At 38.2% G+C, this 24,341-nt stretch overlaps 1 protein-coding gene across 1 annotated transcript in view; it reads left to right on the top strand.

The window, feature by feature from the left end:
* The window catches only part of EDNRA (endothelin receptor type A), a 48,212-nt gene that overhangs the window by 5,735 nt on the left and 18,136 nt on the right, over positions 1-24,341 (top strand). The window contains exon 3 of the mRNA XM_081092839.1: positions 21,740-21,867. Within this exon, the coding sequence (XP_080948965.1) occupies positions 21,740-21,867 (128 nt within the window). The remainder of the gene's footprint in view (positions 1-21,739; positions 21,868-24,341) is intronic.

The following is a 24,341-nucleotide window of genomic DNA, read 5'->3' as shown; positions in this document are numbered from 1 at the left end:
AATTGAAGACATAGCTTTAAAATAGACCAGTTGCTTTCAGTTTCCAATAGATACACTTAAACTGTGACAAAATTTTATTAATGTACCAGGAAAATCAGTGGGCTAACAATAAAGTTGTAAACAATGATTACAATTTTCAACACTACAAATAAAAAACATTTCAACATTCCTTCAATACACTGCAAAATTGGGGAAATTAGGCAACAAATAATATTTTTTAAAAAAATCACATATCATCTCTTTCCACAGAATAGCATGAATAAATGTGTTTTCTATTTGAAATTAAAATGGGATTTTAGAACCAAACAATGATGCAAATGAAAATGTGTAATTAATTTAAAAGGTTTAACGTATGCTAGAGAACTTCAATTTTTTTCTTTACAAGGTTATTTTCTCTTTATGAAGTATTATGTGTACTCAACACCCACTTTCTTGTGACATACTTATTTAATCATAGATTTAAAAATGTTGATATGGCTCATTCAAAATTTGACTCTTCAGCAGTCATGGTGTGGAGTAATAAACATTAATTATTCATGTTTATGTACCAGTTAACCAATCCATATGGCTCAGGAGAATAATTAACCATCTCTGAATTAGTCCCATTTGGCCATGCGCAAAGCAGCTTTTTGACAAATCAATATCTGCAATTGCTGGGAAGGGGACTTGCTTGTCGATTTAAGGTGCTACCTGCCAATCTACAGACCAAACTTCATTTCTGTTCCATAGTAACATTTTAAGTCAGATCATGTGGACTATCTTCAAATTTTTGAAAATCCAAAAAGAAAAAGCCTTTGTTTTACATTCATATAATAATGGATAAAAATTAATTCATTCTTATTTGACTATATGGTTCTTACCTCTTGGGAATCTAATATGGTCAGCCCTCTGTATCCACAGTTTCTGATTAAGCAGACTCAACTGACTACAAATTGAAAATATTCAGAAGAAAAGGCTATGCTGTTGCAGACATGACTATGTAGTTAGGCGTACAATGGTTGTGTCAATGACTAACATATACAGACTTTTCTTCTTGTCATTATTCCCTATATAATCTACACTAATAAAAGAGAAAAATGGTAATTGGCATACGGAGATACCTTTTTCATTGGCTAATCAGGGCTATATGCAAATTAACTGCCAACTAAGATTGGCAGTTAACTGCCAACAAGATGGCGGCTAATTTGCATATGTAGGCACAATGCAGGGAGGCGAAAGGGAAAGCAGGAAGAAGCCCCCTGCCACTGACAGTGATCGGAAACCCAGGGGGAGCTAAGAGCTGGGGGGCAGGGCAAAGGCGGCCCTGTGGCCGCCTTTGCCCTGCCCCCCAGCCATGATTGGAGAATCAGGCGCCTTTGCCGCCCTGGCCAGTGATAGCAGGAAGTAGGGGTGGAGCCAGCGATGGGAGCTGGGCACGGTCGAAGCTGGCAGTCCCGGGAGCTAGGGGTCCCTTGCCTGGGCCTAAAGCGAAGCCCACAATCGCGGCGCCCCCCGCTGCCACTGCAGGTCCCCGCTGCCTGGGCCGGACGCCTAGGCCAGAGGTGTTAGGCCTGGGCAGGGGCGGAGCCTGCAACCGCGGGGAACTGGGGGTCCCCTGCCCAGGCCTGACACCTCTGCCGGAGGCCTCAGGCCTGGTCAAGGGGCCAATCCGGTGATTGGTGATCGGAGGGTGATGAGGGTCAACTCCTCTGGCCGAGGCATCAGGCCTGGGCGGGGGGCGGAGCCGGGGATTGGAGGGATATGATGGTCCCCTTGCCCAGGCCTGAAGCCTGGGTCAGAGGCGTCAGGCTTGGGTGGGGGGTGGAGCAAGCGATCAGAGGGAGATGGGGGTCCCCTGCCCAGGCATGATTCCTGGGCCAGAGGCCTCAGGCCTGGGCGGGGGCCAGAGCCAGTGATCGGGGGGAGATGGGGGTCCCCTGTCCAAGCCTGACACCTCTGGCGGAGGCGTCAGGCCTGGGCAAGGGGCCAATCAGGCGATCGGAGGGTGATGGGGGTCAACGTCTGAGGGCTCCCAGTATGTGAGAGGGGGCAGGCTGGGCTGAGGGACACTCATGCCCCCCCCCCCACCCCGTGCACCGGGCCCCTAGTCTATATAATAAAAGCCTAAGCAACCATTAAGGCAGAACGACCAGTCGCTATGATGCGCACTGACCACCAGGGGGCAGATGCTCAACACAGAAGCTGCCCCCAGGTGGTCAGTGCACTCCCATGTGGGAGTGCTGCTCAGCCAGAAGCCGGGCTCATGGCTGGCAAGTGCAGCGGCAGTGGCAGGAGCCTCTCCCACCTCTGTGGCAGCACTAAGGAGCAGCGAGCTGAGCGGTAAGGAGCAGCAAGCAGACAGGCGGTAAGGAGCGAAGGGTCCCAGACTACGAGAGGGATGTCCGACTGCCGGATTAGGCCCGCAGCAGGTGGATGTTCCCCAAGGGCTCCCGGACTGCGAGAGGGTGCAGGCCGGGCTGAAGGACCACCACCCCCCCACACCCCCCCCGCACAAATTTTGTGTACCGGGCTTCTAGTACAGTATAACAGCTATTTACATTGTATTAGGTATCATAAGTAACCTAGATATGATTTAAAATGTACAGGAGGATGTATGTAGATTATATGCAAATACTATGCCATTTTATATAAGGGATTTGAGCATCCAAGAATTTTGGGGGATAGGGGAGGCTAGGGGACTGTCTAGGGCAGCAGGATAAAATGGACACATATGTAATACCCTTTGTAATACTTTAAGCAATAAATTTAAAAAATAAAAATAAAAAATAAAAATAAAAACTATAAAAAAAAAAAACCTCTAAAGAACTTGGAAGAAAAAAAAAGAATTTAGTTATTGTTGGGGTCCTAGAACCAAACGCAGATATTGAGGGATGACTGTACAGTAATACCTACTATAGTTTTAAATAATGTAGACAGTGTGAATATGGTGCTTTTGCCTCACAGGAGTACATTTGTGTAATTTCTATTTTTCTAAAACTCATATAGTGAGTTATTTAACCAACATTACTTTTTAGAAAATAAACCTTTTGGTTTCAACAAAAATACTCTTTAGTCATTTCAATCTTTTTTAGAGGAAAAAAAAAAGCATTGGAGTGAGCTTAAAATATTGGTGGAGCTATTTCTATTTGCTTCTCTCAGTCTTCTTCTCTAGGTTAGGAGGCCCTAAGATATTGCTGCTTCTCTGACTTCTGTCCACAAGAGTCAAGAGAAATCCTTCCAAGCAATGTGAGTGCCAGGTCCTCACGCCTTTGCTCCACAGCTGTCTCCTGTTGTAAGATTCTGATGCGTTGGGGTCTCACATAATGGGCCTGTGACTTCTCTTCAACTATGTTAAAGTATCTCTTTACTTCAGGGCAAAGTAGCAGCTGTCCATCTCACTTTACTATTATGCTTAGGTATCCATGAAATGAAAATAATGTGTAGTCTTGGAGAACATTCTGTGAAAAGGATGCATGAAGTTTTCCCCCTACCCCCATTAGAAGAATTAGGTTGAAAGAAGAATGTGAAAATATTTGTTATGCTCTTTAAAGAACAATGAGTTTTCAAATCACACAGTTTATTGTGTGTAACAATTCTATCAGTTGCTTTTATACGCAGTTCCAAGGTGTCTCCAGGCAGAGAACATTACCCTGAGTCTAAAGCCAGCCTAAGTGGAAGGAGACAATGTGAAGATTGCATCTTTGGGCAAGGCAGACTTGCTGATTAGACTGCAGTAATGTTACAAGTGATTAATTGTTCCTTCTATTCACATTTTATTCCCTTTCTCTAATTTTGAAATAGATTGTACTGAAAATGTTCCATATATGAATGTGATGTAAAACACAACTGAAAAGCAAAATGGCTGAGCTGTTTCTAATCTGTCATTATTCCGTTCAGCTAGTGCAGGGTAGCTCTGGACAGTCTGTGGGCATGCAAGAGGGGATCACTCCACACAATTTCCAAACGTTTCCAAAAGATCTCTACATCTTCAGGGTTTCTTCCTACCGGCCTATATTGGACTTTGCTTCTATTTATTGATTGAATGTAACTCTACCCAAAACACCCAGGAGCTCCCATGTTTAGTAGTCAAGGCCCTCCCCACTCTGGACATACTTTACCTACTTCTTAACCACTTCCCAACGTTCATGCTCAGCTCTGTCGAATGCCTTCACTATCCCTAAGTAACATGCTGTGCCCTAAATAACATTCACAGAGAGGTGGAATAGAGTCACCAAATTGCTGCTGCAGAGACCTTTACAGATCCTAAATTGAAAAATGAGTTACGCCTGGAGTTATGTCGCATTGAGAAAAAATAAACCAAAAGCTGGAAAAAAACTCCTCTGACCCTTACTTACACTCACACACACGTTATATTAACTGGTGACAAAATCCGACATTCTGAGATAGTAAAATGTAAAGCAGAAGGAACCTAAAAAAGCAAATTAATGCCAGTTACTTTGTTTTCAAGCATAAAAGGGCCTTGCAAATGGCAATACTGAAGAAAACCTATTACTAAGTTTATCAAAGAATCACTCTATCTAGGTTTTAATTGTTCAAAAAACATAGTATCTCTAATTTCAAGAAAAGACTGAAAAGAACAGGAGGGAGGAAGGGAAATGAGTTAGCAGAACCTTTCAAATACCCACACTTATAACCTAACTGATAATGAATTCAATTTGTCAAGAAATCACATTATTTTATACCCTGAATTTTCAAGAAATGCCAAAACTTAACCATGTAAACTAATCTATATATAAAATATATGCATTCATTACAAAACAATTAAAATATTGTGTTTTTAGGGACAAAAAATAACCCCCAATTACTTAGTGGCAATATGGATAGAAGTATAGAACTTAATAATTATATTCTTTAATGATTCATAAGATTTTATGTATGGAGTGTTGTCTATAGCAAGTTGGATTGTAATACTATATAATAAAAGGGTAATATGCAAATTGACCCTAACAGAACGACTGGTCGCTATGACAAGCACTGACTACCAGGGGGCAGACACTCAAAACAGGAGCTGCCCCCTGGTGGTCATTGTGCTCCCACGGGGAGAGCTCTGCTCAGCCACAAGCCGGGCTGATGGCTGTGAGCTGTGAGCACAGCAGCGGTGGCAGGAGTCTCTCCTGCCTCTGTGGCAGTGCTAAGGATATCCAACTGTGGCTTAAGATGTCCGACTGTGGGCTGTCAGAGGGATGTCCACCTGCCAGCTTAGGCCCGATCCCCTGGGGAGCGGACCTAAGCTGGCAGGTGGACATCCCCCGAGGGGTCCCGGCCTGTGAGAGGGTGCAGGCCGGGCTGAGGGACCCCTCCGAGTGCACAAATTTTCATGCATTGGGCCTCTAGTTTTGAATAAAGTAGAAACCCTAAAAGTGATGTTTGTGCATGGGTGGGCCAGGGCTTATTGTGCCAAGCTCATCCATATGTGCATGCAGACACTCCCATAAACTACTGTACCTTGGCCTATTTACATAAAAACAGGAATGTGGGAAAATACAAGTGAGAAAAGTAGAGTGGAGAAGATTAAAATGGTGGTCATGGGAAGAAGGAAGAAGTTGAGTCTGATGACTCAGCATAGAAATCTCTGACATGCACAGCAGGGAGTTGGAACCAGAGATAATACTGTAGGTGATTACTGTCTTCATTGAAACACAGAGGGTACAGCAGATCTGAGAAAATAGGTTAAAGAGCCAGTGAGAGCATCCAGTAACTGACTGTTGATTACTAATTGGGTCTAATCTAAGCAACCACCTCTTGTTGAGGGCAACAATGAAAAACAAACAAATATAATTTCTGTATGAAATGATCAGGAATGTTCTGCAATGGAAAGTCAAGGCTCCCAATATGTCACTCTGGCAGAGGATCTGAGAAATGTGGAAACCAGAGATGTTCACACCAAGCCCGTTATCTCCATATTCACACAGTCTTTGACATCTTGTACAACTGGGACCCATCCTGTCAGGGCAGCCATACAAAAGTTGTTTCTCAACACATCAAATCATCAAGACAATTTCTGTCTCAAAAGCAAATTGCCACAACTTATAGATTTTATGCTTCAAACACAATAGCTGTTCAATATATGCTTAGAATTTGATTAGAGCCTTAGCTATTAAAATCAACTTCTAATCAGATTCCTCTGAGACCTCCAAATTAAAATAATGATAATGTTGATAATTTCTCAGAGGAATTCTTCCTTTATGGACAAGGCACAGGATATTATCTGTGGTCTGCACATGCTAGTCTCCCAAGTTGATCCAATTACCAATGAATTGCATACGTGATAAGGATATTGTCTAACCCTTTCACTCATCATCAAGCAAATAAAAGCAAACCTTTCTCTTGTACTCCAGTAATAATAATAGTGCAAAATTAGGTATAGAAACTCTATCCCTGAATTTTAAGACAGAAAATGTTTCCCTTTACCAAGATTTCTGCCCCTTGATACAACGCCTCCCAGCTAGTTTTCCTTGTATGTAGCTCTGGCTCTGCCTCCTTCCAGGTGCCTCTCTCTTCGTGGTTTTCATGTTTATCTACTCCAGTTAATCTGCTCCATCTGAGAATGCCACAAACCTTCTATCTAAAATATTTCTCCCTGATGCCTCCTCTGGCTTACTCCACTTTGTTCTTCAGATCTCAGCTTAAACATCTCTTTGTCTGGCATGACCAGCTAGGTTAGTGCCTTTATCCTGTGCTCCCAGGGCACCCTCTGTTAACCCTGTAATCGCATGTAACACACACTCTATTGTATTTGCCAATTCACTTGCCTGTCTGACCCACTAGACCGCAAGTTCCTTGAGGCAAGCTGCCATCACTCTCATTTATCACTGTGTCTCCTGCATCTAACACTGAGCCCAGCTTTAAAAATATTTGATGAATGAGTCAAATAAGAAAATGTACTATCGTTGCCTCTATAAGAATGGTTTTCTCACACGCAATTCCAGATCTAAAGGCAAACCTGCTGTTCTAATTTACTGAATTTCTACTTTTTTCCTTCAAACCAGGAATGTCTCAGCATCCATAAATGCACAAGCAAAGCAGAGCAGCACATAACAACAGGATCACTTTCCCCCCTTCCCTTTGTCTCTGGAGGTCAAGAGTTCTTTTCCTATGGTTCAGGCATTGTGTCGTATAATTTCCTCTCTCTCTGTAAAGATAACCAAGCCAAAGGTTCTTTCCAGGATTTCTGTGCAACATACATTCGAGTGTAGTTGCAATTGTGGTTTGATTGAAATATTAATCCTACAAGTGATGTGGAATATGAAAATGAACACTCATAGCACAAAAGATTTCGCTCTTTAGAGAATAGGAAACAGTTGATTTTCTGCCATTGCTAAGACGTGCATCACAAACATTATGCTAACCAGGTGATTTAAGAATATATGTACATATCAAATGCCAGAGTGATAAATTTATTACCCAATTTGCTGTTAGAAGGAAGTTGCTGTCTGGAAAGGCTTCAGAACCCTCTCCAACTCTACCTCCCCTTCTGACTTTTCGTTTCCTGTGTCTGGGAACCTCATTGCTTGCTCTCATGGTTATGTGAAGTAATTATTCTCATGTGAGGTTACTCTGCTAACCCTCAGCATTTGGCTCATAGCGCAGTTATACCATTTCTGGTGGGGGATGGAAACAGTCCAGAACTGCAAGCTTGTTTCCCATGGCTGAGGAGGGAGAGATGGTTTTAGTCCTGTTCTCGTTAGGAAGGTGTTGAGATGGGGGAAAAAAATAAATAAATATGAGCATCATTCCTGATGATATTCCTCCATGAAACAGTTCAGGTCATGAAAGAGTTTGTTGTACTCTACATTTAACATAAAACAGTGAGGGGTAAAGTTTTACTGGGAGACAGGAATTTTCACATGGTACACAGTGCGTGTGGGAGTGCTGCACTGATTCCAGCATTCTGATCAATTAAAGCAGATGTTCTGGCTCTTCTATGCTGAAATATTTCTATAGTGTCTTCATCTTATGAGTTGCCAGGATGTGAGTGTTATTTGTTTATTATCATACAAAGTTTACACAGTTAGTTTGAAGAGTGTGCGAACTAAAATGAAAGAGGATGGGGAATCAAGTTTACTGTCTCTGGAATTGATTCTTCTAAGACTATAGAGCAGTTAAATAAGGGATGTTCTAAGAAATTCTGTCAAAGTAAATTTGGTAGACTTCCAGAAATTCTACAACTGCTTTCTAGATCATATACTCCTGAGAGTTTTCTATAGCTACAATTTTATTTTTAACAAGGTCTAGTTTTTCTTGGGAAAACTTTCCTATGTTATAAAATTAATAGTTAAATTCAATAATAGAACTGAACATAAGTATTATTTGGTGTTAATTTTTGGTAGCCTTATTTTTAAATTTAAACATTAAAATGTTATAAAACCACATACTATAAAATGTTTATTTAAATTTGGAAAGTTTGAAGCCCCCAGTGTTCCTGGACTCTGGAAGCAAAAATCAAGAGTGCCCTCAGAAAGACTTAATATTATTTTTTAATGTGTAATTTGGAGGTCACCTGTTAGAATTTAGACATCTTTAGGAGTTTTACTGACAATTTTTGCCATCACAACTTTTAAAGCAACTTACTTGGAGACTAGTATCAATAATGAGAGCTAGTCAAATTATGCTTCTCAGAACATCCTAAACATGCAAGTTCTATTGTTTTAGATCAAATTTTATACTAAAAGGTAATGGGGATGGAAACTAGTTGGCCATTTGATTTCACAGTCACATCAGGTCTTTCCAGTCTACATGTTCTTCATTTATTCATTCAAAAATATATACCGGTCATTGGAGAAATAGCAGTAAATAGAAGCCAGACAAGCATCCTTGCCCTCATAGAAGAAAAAGATAATAAGCTAGTTAAATAAATATACATATATATGGTGCCCCAAAAATGTATATACACTTTGAATGATTATAAAATCAGGGTTTATTAACATACAGTTCATTTTCAAAATTTAAAAGAATCTACACAAATGAATAATTTTTTGGTCAACACTTATATTCAAACTGATGACCATTCTGGCCCAGGCATTCCTGGTACTGTGAAGCAATGGAATCACAAACATCAAGAATCATTTGGTTCAGTATTTGTGTGCCCTCAATTCATCAACTGTTGCCAGTTTTGTACCATAAACTTTACCTTTTATGTATCCCCATAAAAAAAAAGTCTAGTGGATAAATTTTCTTTGTTCAAAGCTTAGTCTGGCTGAAAATTAAGAAACATCATTTGAGTTATCAACTGTTAAAGTGTGTATACATGTCTTTGGTACATCCTGCAGCATATAAGATAAGTGCTAAAAATAAAAGTAAATTGGAGAAGGAGGGAGAGGATATTAATCTAAGAGTGGGTGGCTGAAAAAGTGGCAATACAAAGTTATTGTCCAATCCAGGATATTTATGAGAGTAAAAGGAGACACTATCAATAATTACATCTGGACTGTTTGCATAAACGAAGACTGTCCTGCATAAACCAGGAAGTATGATCAGCCTACCAATACATCTTTATAAAGCCTTCATCTATTTTCTCTGGAAGCTTTTATTTATTGTTTGATTGATTGATTGATTTGAGAAAGAGAGGAAGGGAGAGAAAGACAAACATTAATGTGAGAGAGAAACATCAATTGGTTGCCTCCCCTACGAGCCCTGACTGGGGATTGAACTCCCAACCTAAGTACGTGCCGTGACCAGAAATCAAACCCTCAACCTTTTGGTGTACGGGAGGTTTCTTTAAACAACTGAGCCACACAGCCAGGGTGAGAGAGGAAGCTTTTAGATGATCTCATTTAAATTTAACAAGAAAATAATGGCTACTATGTTGAAAAAACATTTTTAAGTTAATAAAGGAAAATATGCAATATTAAAATGTTATTTATACCCTAACCCAGTGGTCGGCAAACCACAGCTCACGAGCCACATGCGGCTCTTTGGCCCCGTGGCATGGGCCATGAAGTTTCAATCGCACTGTAAGTGCGCACCCGCACATGGTATTTTGTGGAAGACCCACACTCAAGGGGCCAGTTTGCCGACCACTACCCTAACTGGTTTAGTTCAGTGGATAAAGCACCAGCCTGTAGACTGATGGGTCCCAGGTTTGATTCCAGTCAAGGTCACATGCCAGGTTGCAGACTTGATCCCCAGTAGGGGGCATGCAGGAGGCAGCCAATCAATGATTCTCTCTCATCATTGATGTTTCTCTCTCTCCCTCTCCCTTCCTCTCTGAAATCAGTAAAAATATTTTTTAAAAAATGTTATTTATACCAATATATAACATAAGAATAATATTACTTAAAGCTTAATTAGTGTTTACTCTGTGCCAGGCTAACTCATTTGATCCTCAAAACAAACATATGATTCATTAGTATTGCCTGAATTCCAAAAATAAAGAAACTGAGGATGGTTTTTAAGGATTTATTTGAGGTTACACAGCAAGTGGTAGAGCCAGGATTTGAATCCATTCTGATGTCAGAGGCCATGCTATTAGCTAAGCTGCCACTCTGCTTCTCTCCCATATACCTACCTCATAAGGCAAACTTCATAGTTATCAAAATGGCATCTCTAGTACAGAAGTATATTTTTCAGAATGATCAATGATAAATGTCATCCCCTTTTCTCTCCTCCATAAACCTAACAGTTTCTTTAGTCACTTATTTAAAACAGAAGTAAGCTATTATAAGGGAAAATGTGTATGAAACAAAGATTGTCTTCGAAAATAGCATGCATGTTGTAAGTCTTGCAGATTTGCATTGGAACATCTGGTAAACAGATTTTTGTATTCTATACTCATTGTCATGTTGGTGAGGCCAACTGACAGAAGGGAGCTAGAAAATAAAAAAATAAACTGAAAGGAAAGAGTGAGTTCTTTGATGGACCAATTGCCCTCTAGACACAGACATCTGCTCAGAGGAACATTTTTTTCAAACTGGTGTCCTCCCCTAGTCACTGGAAAGGACAGTATGGACATGATCCAGAAAATGAGTGTCTATGGCTAGTCCATATTTTCAGTTGGGGTTGAAACATCAGAATTTACTGAAAAAACTTAAGGTCACATTGCTAGACCTGCCTCCCTAGGTTTATAACATGCACAGGAGTTAAAACGGGAATGCAAAGGCATAAACAGATGACATTTGGGAATATGTCTCACCTGATTTTTTTAAATATATTTTTACTTACTTCAGAGAGGTAGAGAGAGAGATAGAAACATCAATGATGAGAGAGAATCATTTATTGGCTGCCTCCTGCACAACCCCCCACTGGGGATCAAGATTGCAATCCAAGTATGTGCCCTTGACCCGAATCGAACCCAGGACCCTGCAGTCCTCTGTGCCAGGTAACTCAGGCTAATGCTCTATCCACTGAGCCAAACCAGCTGGGGCTCAACTGATATTTTAAAAGAAACTAGAAATCTTCAAATTTTAAAAATTTACATATCAAATATACTTTTTTGTGAAATGATACCATAAAATCCAAAACAATTTGAATAAGGAACTTTATTAATAGACCTAACTTTAAAAGCAAACAATAAAGCAATTCTGCAGACTGTCTGTACAAAATAAAACAAACAAACAAAAAACTCTGACCACTGTGAACTTTTAGCTTAGTTTCACAAAATAAATGTCTTGGTGTCATTTATGTCATAAATGTTTTGTTTCTTTGTATCTTTCCATTGTTTCCACTAATTTTATTTTCTTATATTCTCAAATCAATAAACATGATACATCAAATAAATAAATTGGAAGGCAAAAAATCACATAATCATCAATAGACAAAGGAAAAGCATTCGACAAAATCCAACACTCGTTTTTGATAAAAACTCTCAGCAAAGTGGGAAGAAAGGGATCATACCTCAACATAATAAAGGCCATATATGACAAACCTATAGCCAACGATATACTCAGTGGGCAAAAACTAAAACCATTTTCCCTAAGAACAGGAATAAGACAGGGATGCCCACTTTCACTACTCTTATTCAACCTAGCACTGGAAGTCTTAGCCAAACGATCAGACAAGAAGAAAACGTAAGAGGCATCCAAGTTGGAAAGAAGAAAGTAAAACTGTCATCATTCGCAGATGACATGATAGTATACATAGGAAACCCTAAAGACTCCACCAAAAAACTACTAGATTTAATAAATGAATTCAGCAATATAGCAGGATACAAAAATAACACCCAGAAATTGATGACATTTTTATACACCAATAATGAATTCTCAGAAAGAGAAAATTAAAAAAAAACAAAACTAAAAACAATCCCGTCCTAGCTGGTTTGGCTCAGTGGATAGAGCATCAGCTGCAGACCAAAGAGTCCCAGGTTTGATTCCAGTTGAGGGCACGAACCTTGGTTGCAGGCTCTTTCTCGGCCTGGGACCTAGTCAGGACTCGTGCAGGAGGCAACCAATCGATGCGTGTCTCTCACATCAATGTTTCTCTCTCTGTCTTTCCCTCTTCTACTCTCCCTAAAAATCAATGGAAAAATATCCTCGGGTGAGGATTAACAAAATAAATAAGTAAATATGCAACCCCATTTACCATTGCAACAACAATAATAACATTAAGATACTTAAGAATAAACTTATCCAAGAAGGTAAAAAACCTGTACTCGGAAAACTACAGGATGTTGAAAAAAGAAACAGAAGAAGAATATGAACAAGTGGAAGAATATACTGTGTTCACGGATTGGTAGAATTAACATCATTAAAATATCCATACTATCCAAAGCAATCTATAGATTCAATGCAATCCTTATTAAAATAATCATTGTGGTTTTCATTTGCATTTCCTTAATGATATTCCCCTATGGATTTTTAATTTCCATGTTCTTAGCTATTTGTGTATCTACTTTGGTGAACTGTCTATTTAAATCTTTTAGCCTTTATATTTCTCAATTATGGGGGTTCTTTTTTAAATATATTTTTATTGATTTCAGAGAGGAAGGATAGGGGGAGAGAGAAACATCAATAATGAAAGAGAATCATTGATCAGCTGCCTCCTGCATGCCCCACACTGGGGATCAAGCCACAACCTGAGCATGTGCTCTCACTGGGAATCACACTGTGACCTCCTGGTTCACAGGTCGATGTTCAACCACTGAGCCATGCCTGCTGGGCTGTGGGGGTTCTTTAGGGATTTTGGACAAAAATTCTTCATCAGATATATAATTTGCAAATATTTTTTTTCCACTCTGGCTTTTCATTTTCTTAATGGTGTGTTTTTAAAGAGCAAAAGTTCTTAATTTTGATTAAATCCCATTTATTAAACTTTTCTTTTATGGATCATGTTGCTGGTATCATATTTATGAAATCTTTGCCAAATCAAGATTACACAAAAATTCTCCTATCTTTTCTTTAACAGTTTTTATTTTTAGCTCTTTCTTTTAGGTCTATAATCAGTTTGAATTTGTGTATGATGTGAGGCAAGCATCTAAGTTCATTTTTTTGCATAGGCATATCCAGTGATTCCAATGTCATTTATTAAAATGGCCATTCTTTCCTCGTTGAATGGCCTTGCACCTTTGTCAAAACTCAACTAACAATAAATGCTTAAGGGTTTATTTCTGAACTTTCTTTTCTTTTCACCAATCTCTTTGTTGTTTTGCCAACACCATCCTGTCTTGATTACTGTGGGTTTGAGTAAGTTTTTAAACAGGTACTTAAAGCCATAGTTTGTTCTCTGTTTTCGAAGTGGTTTGGGCTATTTTAAGTCTTTACATTTCTATGTAAATTTTAAGATCAACTTGTTAATTTCTTTGACTATAATAGGGAATGTATTGATCCTTTAGATAAATCTGGAGAAAATTTCCATTTGACAATATTGATTCTTCCAATCCATAAACATTTGTTGAGATCTTCTGTACTTCCTCCAATATTTTGTATATTTTAGTGTACCTGTCTTACACTTCTCTTGATAAACTTTTCTAGGTATTTTATTTTTTATGCTATTTTGAATGGAATTATCTCTTAATTTCATTTTTGAATTTTTCATTGCTTGTATATAGAAATGCAATGGATGTTTGCATATTGCTCTTCCATCCTATGACCTTGCTGAACTCCACACCCTTACTCATAATACCTCGATTTTTTTTGCTGAGTGTGTGTGATGGTGAAGAATACAGTGACTATTAGACTAGTTTGGTGCCACTGTGTTGATTCATGCTAAGGCACTAGCGGTTTTAGCCAGATGTCTAAGCACCTATGCAAGTCTGAAATGCTATAATTTTTAAAAATCTAAGATGAATGTTGTTTACCAGACTGATGTTAACATTTGCTTAAATGGTTATGGTCATGGCAGTCAATATTACTTAGGCATTTGCTGCATGTGGAACAACATACCAGACCCTTAAGAAAAAATGAAAATAAAATAAAACATTGGCTCTAATCTCAAGGAAATGGTACAAGTCTCTCTGAGTATTCAAGTTTCTAATTGAATACCAGCTCACTGTAGGCTAATTACATTAGACCCCTAATTTGTACGTCTTTTTGTTCTACTAGCACTAAAAATAAACAAAATTCTTACAGCGGAGGTGCAGCAATTATCAAATATCAACACTAGAAGGAAAACTAGGTTAAAATCTCTTGTTCTTTACTGGTACAGTTAATGTTATCTCATTTCCAAATGACCATAAATAAGACATAAGGCAATATCAAACTAATTTTCAAAACTATTTTAAGAGCCTTAATTTTACATTATTATTTATAATAGACCCTTGACTGGAAGGTAAACTAGCCACTTAGCTACTATTTTTTCCTGCATTTTACATATCGTTAAGAGAATATTTAAAATATGATGCTTATGGCACATAGAGCAAGTTTACTATATATTTTAGCTTTTTCCCTGGAGAGTACTAAAATACTATTCATACATTCAAAGTAAATAAATAGTCTTAAGGCTTCAGTCTGTGGGATTCCTCAGGTTCTGACATCCTTAATCCTTTGGGGTAAAAGAAAAGGCAAAAGGGACTAAAACACTTAATAATGGGAAGAATAACAGAAAAATGGGAAAAGTAAAATTAACCTTAAAAAATGAAGGGAAGGATTTTGGTTAGGTTAGGGATAAATGGAGTTAATAACAGTTTCAGAGAAACCAGTTACATACTGGAATTCTGATGTGAAAAAAATCAGGCAATATAAGAGCTAGCAGAGAATTTAAAAATAATCTAGTTCTAGCCCGACATTTCTTATTTGGCAGAGGAGGGAATCAAAGCCCAAAGATTTTCAATAGGGTTAGAGCTGGAAGCCACAATTTCTAACTTTCCCTTCAGTATGTCCCATCCTTCCCCCTTCACATTAAATAAAACTTTTGTAGTTTTAATAACTCTCTAGACCACACATAGCATTTTTCTAGAAGACAACCAAGGCTTCTAAAACGTTAACGGATGCATTGTTGAAATGCACTCGTTATTATGTGACGCATCATAACATGACTGGTAACTCAGACATGTTGAGTATGTCTTCCCATTTTACTTTATGCCTCAGCTATTGGGAATTGTTTATTTTCTAATGAGTTTCTGTTATTATACATTCAAAAATACCTCAGCCTTATTTACTGTAACACATCAGCTTCAGCATCAATTGCATTCTTTTTTCCCCCAAGAAAGTCACATATGGTATCATTTTCTTCATGCTGCATACCATATCTTTGTTCTGTCATTGTTTCCATCTATACATAGGATAATCATGACCACATGACATACTTTATAATGAAGAATTAACTCCAGATCTTAAGATTGTTTACATTAAATAAGCTGCCTGCTTTCAAATATGCCATTTGTTTTCCCTTTTTCCTACTTATCACCACCTTCCTGGTAAGTTTTTGGGGCTACTACCTAAATCTCTATGTAGGGATTGCTGCTAGTTTGTTTTGTTTAATTCTACTTTGGTTTTGCCTGCATGGTTCTTTCAGATGAGTACTAGCATGTACTACCATGAGACTGCTAATTAAAATAAACAATAAAACTTTTTCATTAGATGGCGGGCCTTCTTATGTGTCCAGGTGAGAGCACTTATTTTCCATAATTATGCTTGCACTGTTTCAAGCAAATGTAAGGCTCCACTCGTGACATATGTGTGAAATCTTTTCTCTATTCAGGAAAAGCCAGATTCATTCTTTCCAACATAAATCTTCTCTCTGTTATGAATGAAATTTTAAAGCATTGAGATGTATATTTGGAACTAACCTGTATAATTTTTATATTGAGTATTTCTAGTTTTTCTACTTTAGCAAAATTTAATTCTTCTCCATTCAGTGATCCTTTGGTTTTGTGAATGTAAAATAAATAGAAGTCTCAAGACTTTGCATCCAGAACAGCATCCTTACAGCAGAGTGATCAAAATGAGAAATTTCCTTGTCTTCCCAGCCTTCAGATGACTGAGATTGTTGGGGATAATAATCCCATATCTTGGGTGAATCATCTTTCCTCTAAGGAATAAAACCTTCATGACTCTGGAACTCTGACTTCAAAAAGTATTTTTCCTCCACTGGTGGGTAGGGGAGGCTGGGGGATTACCAAGGGGGGGTGGGAGAAGGAGACATATGTAATACCCTTTGTAATACTTTAAGCAATTTTAAAAAAAGTATTTTTCCTCTTTTTTTTCCTCCCTTCCTCCTGGTTATTATTAACATTTATGTGTTTCAGATTCTAAAAGTTAGGGCTTCAGCAAAACTGAAACACTGAATATTCAACAGTGAACAATATGGGTAGCAAATAATAGCAACAGTTTCATGTTTTCCAAGCTAAGTGCGGAGTAACAGGAACCATCTCTTACAGGAACTAACCTTTATGATCTGATCTGTGATGGGCCAGGAGTTCATTTCATACTCACATCACCCACATGACTCGGGTTCTCTACTTATCTCCAGTTTTCACTGAGGCACAGTTAACTTGCCTAAGTCATGCCAGGGCACAAAGCAGCGGGCTCCAGAACCTGGGCTCTTTGTCATGTGCCACACCACCTCCTCCTTCTGTTGTGCCCCTCCTGCCCCCCCCCCCCCGCCGTAGAATACTGTTATACAGCTTCCTTAGGAACTGTCATTGGCGCTTATCTTCGAGGTAGCGATTTCCTTGAGAATGGGGGCTTTTATGCTTCTGTGGTCTGTCATGACCCTGCATGGTGACCTGGATGATCCTCCTTCACAACCTCATGGAAAACAGGACAAAAAGTAGACTGATAGCCTGGCCAGCATGGCTCAGTGGTTGAGCATTGACCTATGAAGCAGGAGGTCACAGTTTGATTCCTAGTCAGGGCATAGGCCCGGGTTCTGGCTCAATCCCCAGTGGGGGGAGGGTGAGCAGCTGATCAATGATTCTCTCTCATTATTAATGTTTCTCTCTCTCTCTTCCTCTCCCTTCCTTTTTTGAAATCAAAAATAATTTTAAAAAGTAGAGACTGATAACCATGGGCCACACACTGGAGTCACCTGGGAACTTTAAAAACTACTGAGGCTTTTGTCCCAACCCCAAAGATTCTGATTTAATTGATCTACAATATGGTTTTCAACCACATCACTACTGACATTTTGGGCTGGATTATTATTTGTTGGCGGATCTGTCCTGTGCATTGCAAAATGATTAACAGCATCACTGACCTCTACCCAATAGATGTTAGTAGCCTCCCTCTCCCCCACCACCAGTTGTAATAAATGTCTCCAGACATTACCAAATGTCCCCTGGGGGCCAAAGATGAGAAGCACTAATCTAGGGCCATGGCCCAAGCACTGGGATTTTTAAATGCTCCCTCAATCATGCTAATGTACAGCCACGGCTAGGAACTGTCACTCTGGAAGGTTCCTTTTAATGAGCAGCTTTGGATGTGCAATGGACTAAAGAACAAGAAAAGGTAAACTTTATAGCATTGGGTGTAAAGTTAGAATAAATCAACGTGCAGTGAAGACTCTGGCACTTTGCCTAGGAGTCAAGTATACAGGCTTTAGGGTGTAAATTTCACATCAACCATTGGCTCCTTATATTTTTGCTGACTTACTGGTTGTTGGGTGTGTTCCAGAAAACTGACATAAACAGGTACTTTGCTCTTATCTAAAAATTCCCAACCAAGTAGATATTGCTTTGTGCTAAATATAATAGTGGACATCCTGCTTTCGAACCTAGTCCTTCTAAAAACAGGATGCTTATCAGTGTATCATGTGATACAAGTCCTTCTGTAAATCTGTTTTGACAGGCTTAAAAAAATTCAGCCTGTCAATTTTATGATGTTGATTTTGACACAATCCAAATCACCCATTTCTACATTAATTTGTGCCGTTTAGTAGTATTTTAATTTTCAGATGATGATCAGGGACTTTATATTTCAACTGTAGGAAAATCCCCTATGTAAGAACCAAGGCAAGTGTCCTTCAGTAAATCTGTTCTCCACAGGCGGCCCTCTGCTGCCTCAGTGAGTGCTCTGTGGTGTTCCTCTGTGATCCCGAGAAGGGAAGGGCACGGTATGCATTTAGACCTTAGAATGTGCATCATCGCCAAGTGCCTGCTCTGCACCTCATAGGCTGAGCAGTCCCATCCCAGCCCAAAGTGATAGGTCTCCAAGAAAATAGTTTGTGACCTGCCCTCTTCAACCTGGGTCTGAAGTAGACCAGTATTCTCCCACTTTCTCAAGCAACAGTTGATAGGTGATTGTTTTTTTCAACAATAAGAGTGGAAATGCTACTTTGAGAGACTGAGAAATAAGTTTTAAATAGAAAATAAATTACAAGATGAATGTGTTTTCAGGGCAAAATTGGTAATACTAAGAACTATGTTATATGCTTGGAAATTATAGGCCCTTTTATAGTAAAAATAAGAATTGACTGCTCCAAGGTGCCAGATTAACTCTGTGAACCAATTGGTAGTAGCTTGTTCACATTTTATGAAACCCACTAATTCTTTTGGCATAATCTAATTTATCCTAAGCAGTTGCTTATCTTTTTCTATCCTAGCCTAAATTGTTTTATCGTTGTGCTTTTAAAAATTAAAACCTTTCAATTAGGCCTCCCAGGAAAGTACTTTAGGAAAAAGGATCTTAAAAGACCGTTAATAGGTATTGTTTTTCATACAGTTCCACTTGTTTTTATGAAAGGCATATACCTGTATGTACTTAGGAAGATTTCCAGAAGAAAACACAGTTAACAGTGGCTGCCTTTGGGCAGGAAGTTTAGGGGCCTTGATTGGAAGGGAAACAAGCTTTTCATTATACTTTTATACAGCTTTTTTCTACCATTTAAAATTTTTATTTTCAATTTTACATACTGGTTTATAAAAGAAAGTACACACTCCCTGTAGTCTTTCAGAAGTTCCAAAATGCCTCTTCTAATAAGAGAAAAATGGGTGAGCTGCACTCCATGCCTCTTTGGTGCCTCTTCCTTTTGTATATGTTCTATTGCTAAAACAGAGTGAGTTGAAAGGAGACTTTAAATGTAAAATTACTCCAACGTTGGTTCCATGAATCAGAATAACAAGCAGGTCCTATGTGATTTGAGATTGGGTAGTTAAGGAGAGCCTCTTTGAAGAAGCCACATTTAACCAGAAAGGGAAGAAGTTGCCTCCAGGCAGGGCTTAATTTCCCCTGACTGCATTGGAACAGTTACTATCCATACATCTTTCAGAATGGGGCAGATTTAGGTTGGGGAAGTCTACACTGTGATTGTATCTAACCTTTTCCTTCAATGAGTTCTTTCATTTCCCTTTGTCCCTACTTCCCCAAAAGAATCAATGCTCACTCCTGGAGAAAAGGAAAATAACAACAAAAATAACAAACACCTATTTGTGTCAATGAAATACAATTCTATAATATTTTGGGGCTCACCAAAACCATATCTTTCCCTCAGTCCTTCCTTTACACCTAGCCTTAGTTAAAACTTTAAGCAAGCACGAAAAAGGAAAAAATTCAACTGAGATTGGCCCAAAACAATACATGCTCAGTTGTGGATTTTTCTGCATCATTTTTCTTAGCACATGTCACTTAGACCTTCACAGGATTTCAGAGTCTCCTTGGATAAGCAAGAAACATCCTTTTTTCTCTCATTATTGGATGTTTTTATTGGGAAATCCAATAAAAGTGGATTTCAGGATCCTCTGCCTCTGGGAATGAACCAATAATAACATAACAGTTCAACTATTCCAAAGCATATCCTATGACAACCCCTACACGTTTAAATTATATCTCTGTAGTCTTTAATGGGGAATTACATTTCGGGGATAAAATACCAAACTCTATAAAAAGGAGCTTTCGGGTGTGCTTTTTCCTTTATAGGGGTGATTCATCCCAGAAATGGTGTTTTGCCTTTGCTTGCATCAAGCATTAATAACCAGCAATCAGCAATGGTATAATTGTTAGCTTCATGAAAAATGTCAGAGTGTAGGGAAGTGTTTTTGTGAAGAACCTATCAGTTATCCTTGGACAAAAGTTTATGTAGAAATTCTGAGAAGACACCAACGAAGACTAGTTGGAGTAAGAGGAAGAAGAGATTAGAGGCAGGACTGGAATAAAGACAAAGGTCCTTTTAGAAAGCTATTCAGAAGAAAGGGAAATATATTAAAAGACTAAAGATAACTTCTAAAATAAGTCAGTATAGGATCTTAGCCATGAAAAATAGAATTTTAGAGAGCTTCTGTTACTAAATTCTCAAAATGCATAGGTTCTGATTTTGTATCTATGGGATACTGGTTTCCCACCCTCTTTCAATGGACTCCCATGAATGACCACATTGACCATGAAATTAAACCTCACATAATGTTTTAGAAATGGTAGAACAGAAATTCGAAGCTCAACTTAGAGTTACTATGGCAATAGGTACTTTGCAAAGAAAAAAAGACAAATGTATCTAGTTAGTAGGAAAGTGTTTCCTACTGAGTGAAGAAAGTTTAAATTCTGAGTCACTAAGCAAAATTTGGAAAAGAAATTAATACCATTTTTACTTTGAAAATGCATCATATATTCAGCAAAGACTTCCCCCTCTTAGGTAACTGAACTATTCTTCTCCTTGTGCAATACCCCAATTAAAAGAATATCAGCAACTCCAGAGACTTCATGTTCTTGCTACTTACCACAGCCACTAGAGGGGGTCCATCCTTTCATACCAACAAAGACTTTAAATTGTCAACATGGAAAAATAGATTTTCCACAAACGTTACAAACAGATCACAGAACCCACACTTTTCTCTGTATGATAAAGGCAAGTTTGAGTCTTAGTAAGGAAAGGCCGCTTATGGCACACATACTGAAGCAGTCAGCGCCTCAAGCACAGAGGGAAAGGTAAGTGCCAAAGAGCTTTGGGTGTTAACCAGCTGACAAAGTCAGTACATCTTCAACCACTTCATTTTCCCAGTATTCTTCATAACCTCGCATTCAAAACTTCGGCTGCTTGTCAGGAGACAATATTATCTCCCAATTCCACTAGCTGAAAATGATTTGCTTTACTTATGGTTTAGCAAAATTTGATAAGAGATGACTGCCTTGCTTCTCTGTTAAGCTATCATCCAAGCCCCACACTTTTGCTACTCTTTAAAAGTAGTTGTTACGACTATTATATGTAAGATCAAAGATTTATCTCTTCTGTTGTTATATTTATCATTTTCCAAACTTTTCCAGATTGCTGAGTCTTTGAAACATGAAAAAAAGGAGAAGAAGAATACTCTGTTATACCATGCTAACTGGAAAGCATAATGAATAATAAAATGTAGAAGTTTGGAAGATAATTAGAAGTATGTGTCCATGTATTCCACGCCAGCTCTGCCATTTCTTACTACGTTGTCTCCTTTTTTCAGCTCTTGGCTGGGCGCTGGCCTTTTGATCACAATGACTTTGGCATATTTCTATGCAAGCTGTTCCCCTTTTTGCAGAAGTCTTCAGTGGGGATCACCGTCCTCAATCTCTGTGCTCTCAGTGTTGACAGGTAATGTGGTTCTTTCCCTTTACTCTTTTCTTAGATTTAGAAAAGCATTTTTATCATAAGAAGGGAAGTCAAGAAGCATTGAGAGTTGGCGCCTGGATAGTTGTTATTTCAAGTGAATTAAAATATTAACAGTCTTACTCTACCGTTTAGAATTGCTTTTCATAGTTACTGATTATTAGTCATCTTTGGCTTAGGCAATTTGCATCTAGAGCATTTTGTCAATTATATTCATTTGGCAGTCTAATGGCAACAAAAATTCTAATTAAAAAGCATATTAAAAGGAGTAGAGATTGAACAGCCCTTCTAGAAAACAAAATCCTACTGAAGGTTTGCCTTCTAATTCAGTAATAGGGCATAGATTCCTATTTCTGGTATTGGTTTGCCTCACCCATACCATCCCCACCATGCGTGGGGAAAAATTAACTAAACATTCAATTACAAATTATCAGTTCTGTATCAATGTTCTTAATATTTGTGTGTGTGTTTTTTAAGACAGAAAAAATAATTTCAAGCATCTACAGGATGTCCCCAAAAAATGTATACACACTTAACAGTTGATAACTCAATTAATGTTTCTTTCTTTTCAGATTTAACCCATTGGAATTAATTATTATTATTAATAATAATTATTCAAAGTGTGTATACATTTTTGGCAGACACCCTATATTTTACTAAGACTTGGTCTCAGTTTTAGGTCAAGAAGATAAGCCATTTTAAAATTCCACTCCCACAAAAATCTACTTTAATCCAGGAATTTTTTCCTTGGTAATAAACTCATCATTCTTTGTTTCATGGGCCCTTTTTTATTATTTTTACATTTTATTTGGTATAGACTCTAAGCTTGGGGCTCTGCATGTAGGGAATCTATTTTGACATTTCTGTTTCAAAATGTTTCACACGAGAATGAATCATTCACAGTTAGTTCCTGAAGAAAAGGTACCTTTGCTTTGAGTCTTGATTTGGTTGCATTGCATTCTACTAAAAATATGAAAATCTTTCTTTTTATTTCTTTTACTAAACTAAGGAGGAAAAAAAGGAAATTGAAACCTTTTACGAAACAATTTGAAACTTGGGAATCCATGCTATTAGTGTATGAGCTGAGTCAATTATGGCTCATGATTTTTTTATATATTTTTTTAAAATATCAGTTAGCTCTCATTTCAGAGTTGTTTTGGGGGAGATAATGAGAGTAACTGTACATCCAAGTTCTATACAGTTTCTTTATTATTTAATTGATTGCTCAATTAATACAGGATGCTATGGGATCAAAGAAAAGTTCTGTTAGCTTTTAATCTGAATAAGGTAAACAAGAGATGTAACCTTTTCACTAATTCCTCCTCAAATATAACTCTTATTTATTTGTATTTTACATCCATAGTCACTTAAGAAAAAGATAAAGTGGGAATTTCAGAAAAAGAATGAGGAAATTTAGAAACCTATTTTGATCCCTAATTCAGCTTTATCAGTGAAATAATTTTTTAAATGCTAAGGTAGTATACTTCTAAAAGTATACTCCTATAAGTATATTTCTAAAATGAATAAATTTTTCCCAGCAAAATATGAATAATCAACCATTACCAATAATTAAAATAGATATTCTTACATGCCATAAGTGATGGATTTTTTTAAACCTACTTTAAGAAAAATTTATTGATTTTGAGAGAGAGAGAAAGAGAGAGACCTCAATTTGTTATTCCACTTATTTATGTAATCATTGGCTGATTCTGACAGAGTATTCAACTCTAAACCTTCCTTCCTGTATTGGGACAAATCTCTAACCAACTGAGCTACCCGCCCAAGGCAGGTGGCAACTTTGAGTTTGGGGAGGAGAATTCAGTGCTGTTCTTTGTAGTTAGCAGTCGTATTTAAAGTGGAAGATGATGGAGGTTAGACCAGGAAACGGGTTTGGGTACAGATTCAACTTCTAGTTAAAAGTTGCCTGGAGAAGGAGGCTGTAAAAAGATAAAACTCCTTTAACAACTACCCCAGAATGATGTACAATTAGACACCTGGAAAAGTTGCAAAGATTGATTAATAAGGCAACTTTGATAGGTCTCAAACTCAAAAGTTGATGTCAGCTCTTCATCCCATGATTTCAATTAACTGCTCAGTGGGCTCTGTGATATTATCAAAGGTTCATCCTAATTTAAGAAGCATGAAGGGGGTGTTCTGAAAACCTTTATTTGTATTTAGACATGAACTTAGTTTCTCCTTACTCTCCTGGTGCTATGATTTTCCTTTGCTGGATGACAGTAGTGAAGACGTGGAAGAAATGGCTGAGCCAGAAGAGAGAACGTGGGGACTGAACAAAGTCCAACGCTGGCTGTAGGGCAACTTGGGATCTCATTTGGGGTTCTGTTCCCTATTTCACATAGTTATTCATTCTTTATCTTAATTCTAATGTCAAAACCAGGCAACTGGTTAATTTTGCTAGCTCATTTTTCTTTGATAGCCAACTACCCCAAGACGGTGGT

Source organism: Myotis nattereri, assembly GCF_964212035.1.
Source record: "Myotis nattereri genome assembly, chromosome: 5".
NCBI classification, from domain to species: Eukaryota; Metazoa; Chordata; class Mammalia; order Chiroptera; family Vespertilionidae; genus Myotis; species Myotis nattereri.
This window is presented reverse-complemented; position numbering and strand designations above follow the sequence as displayed.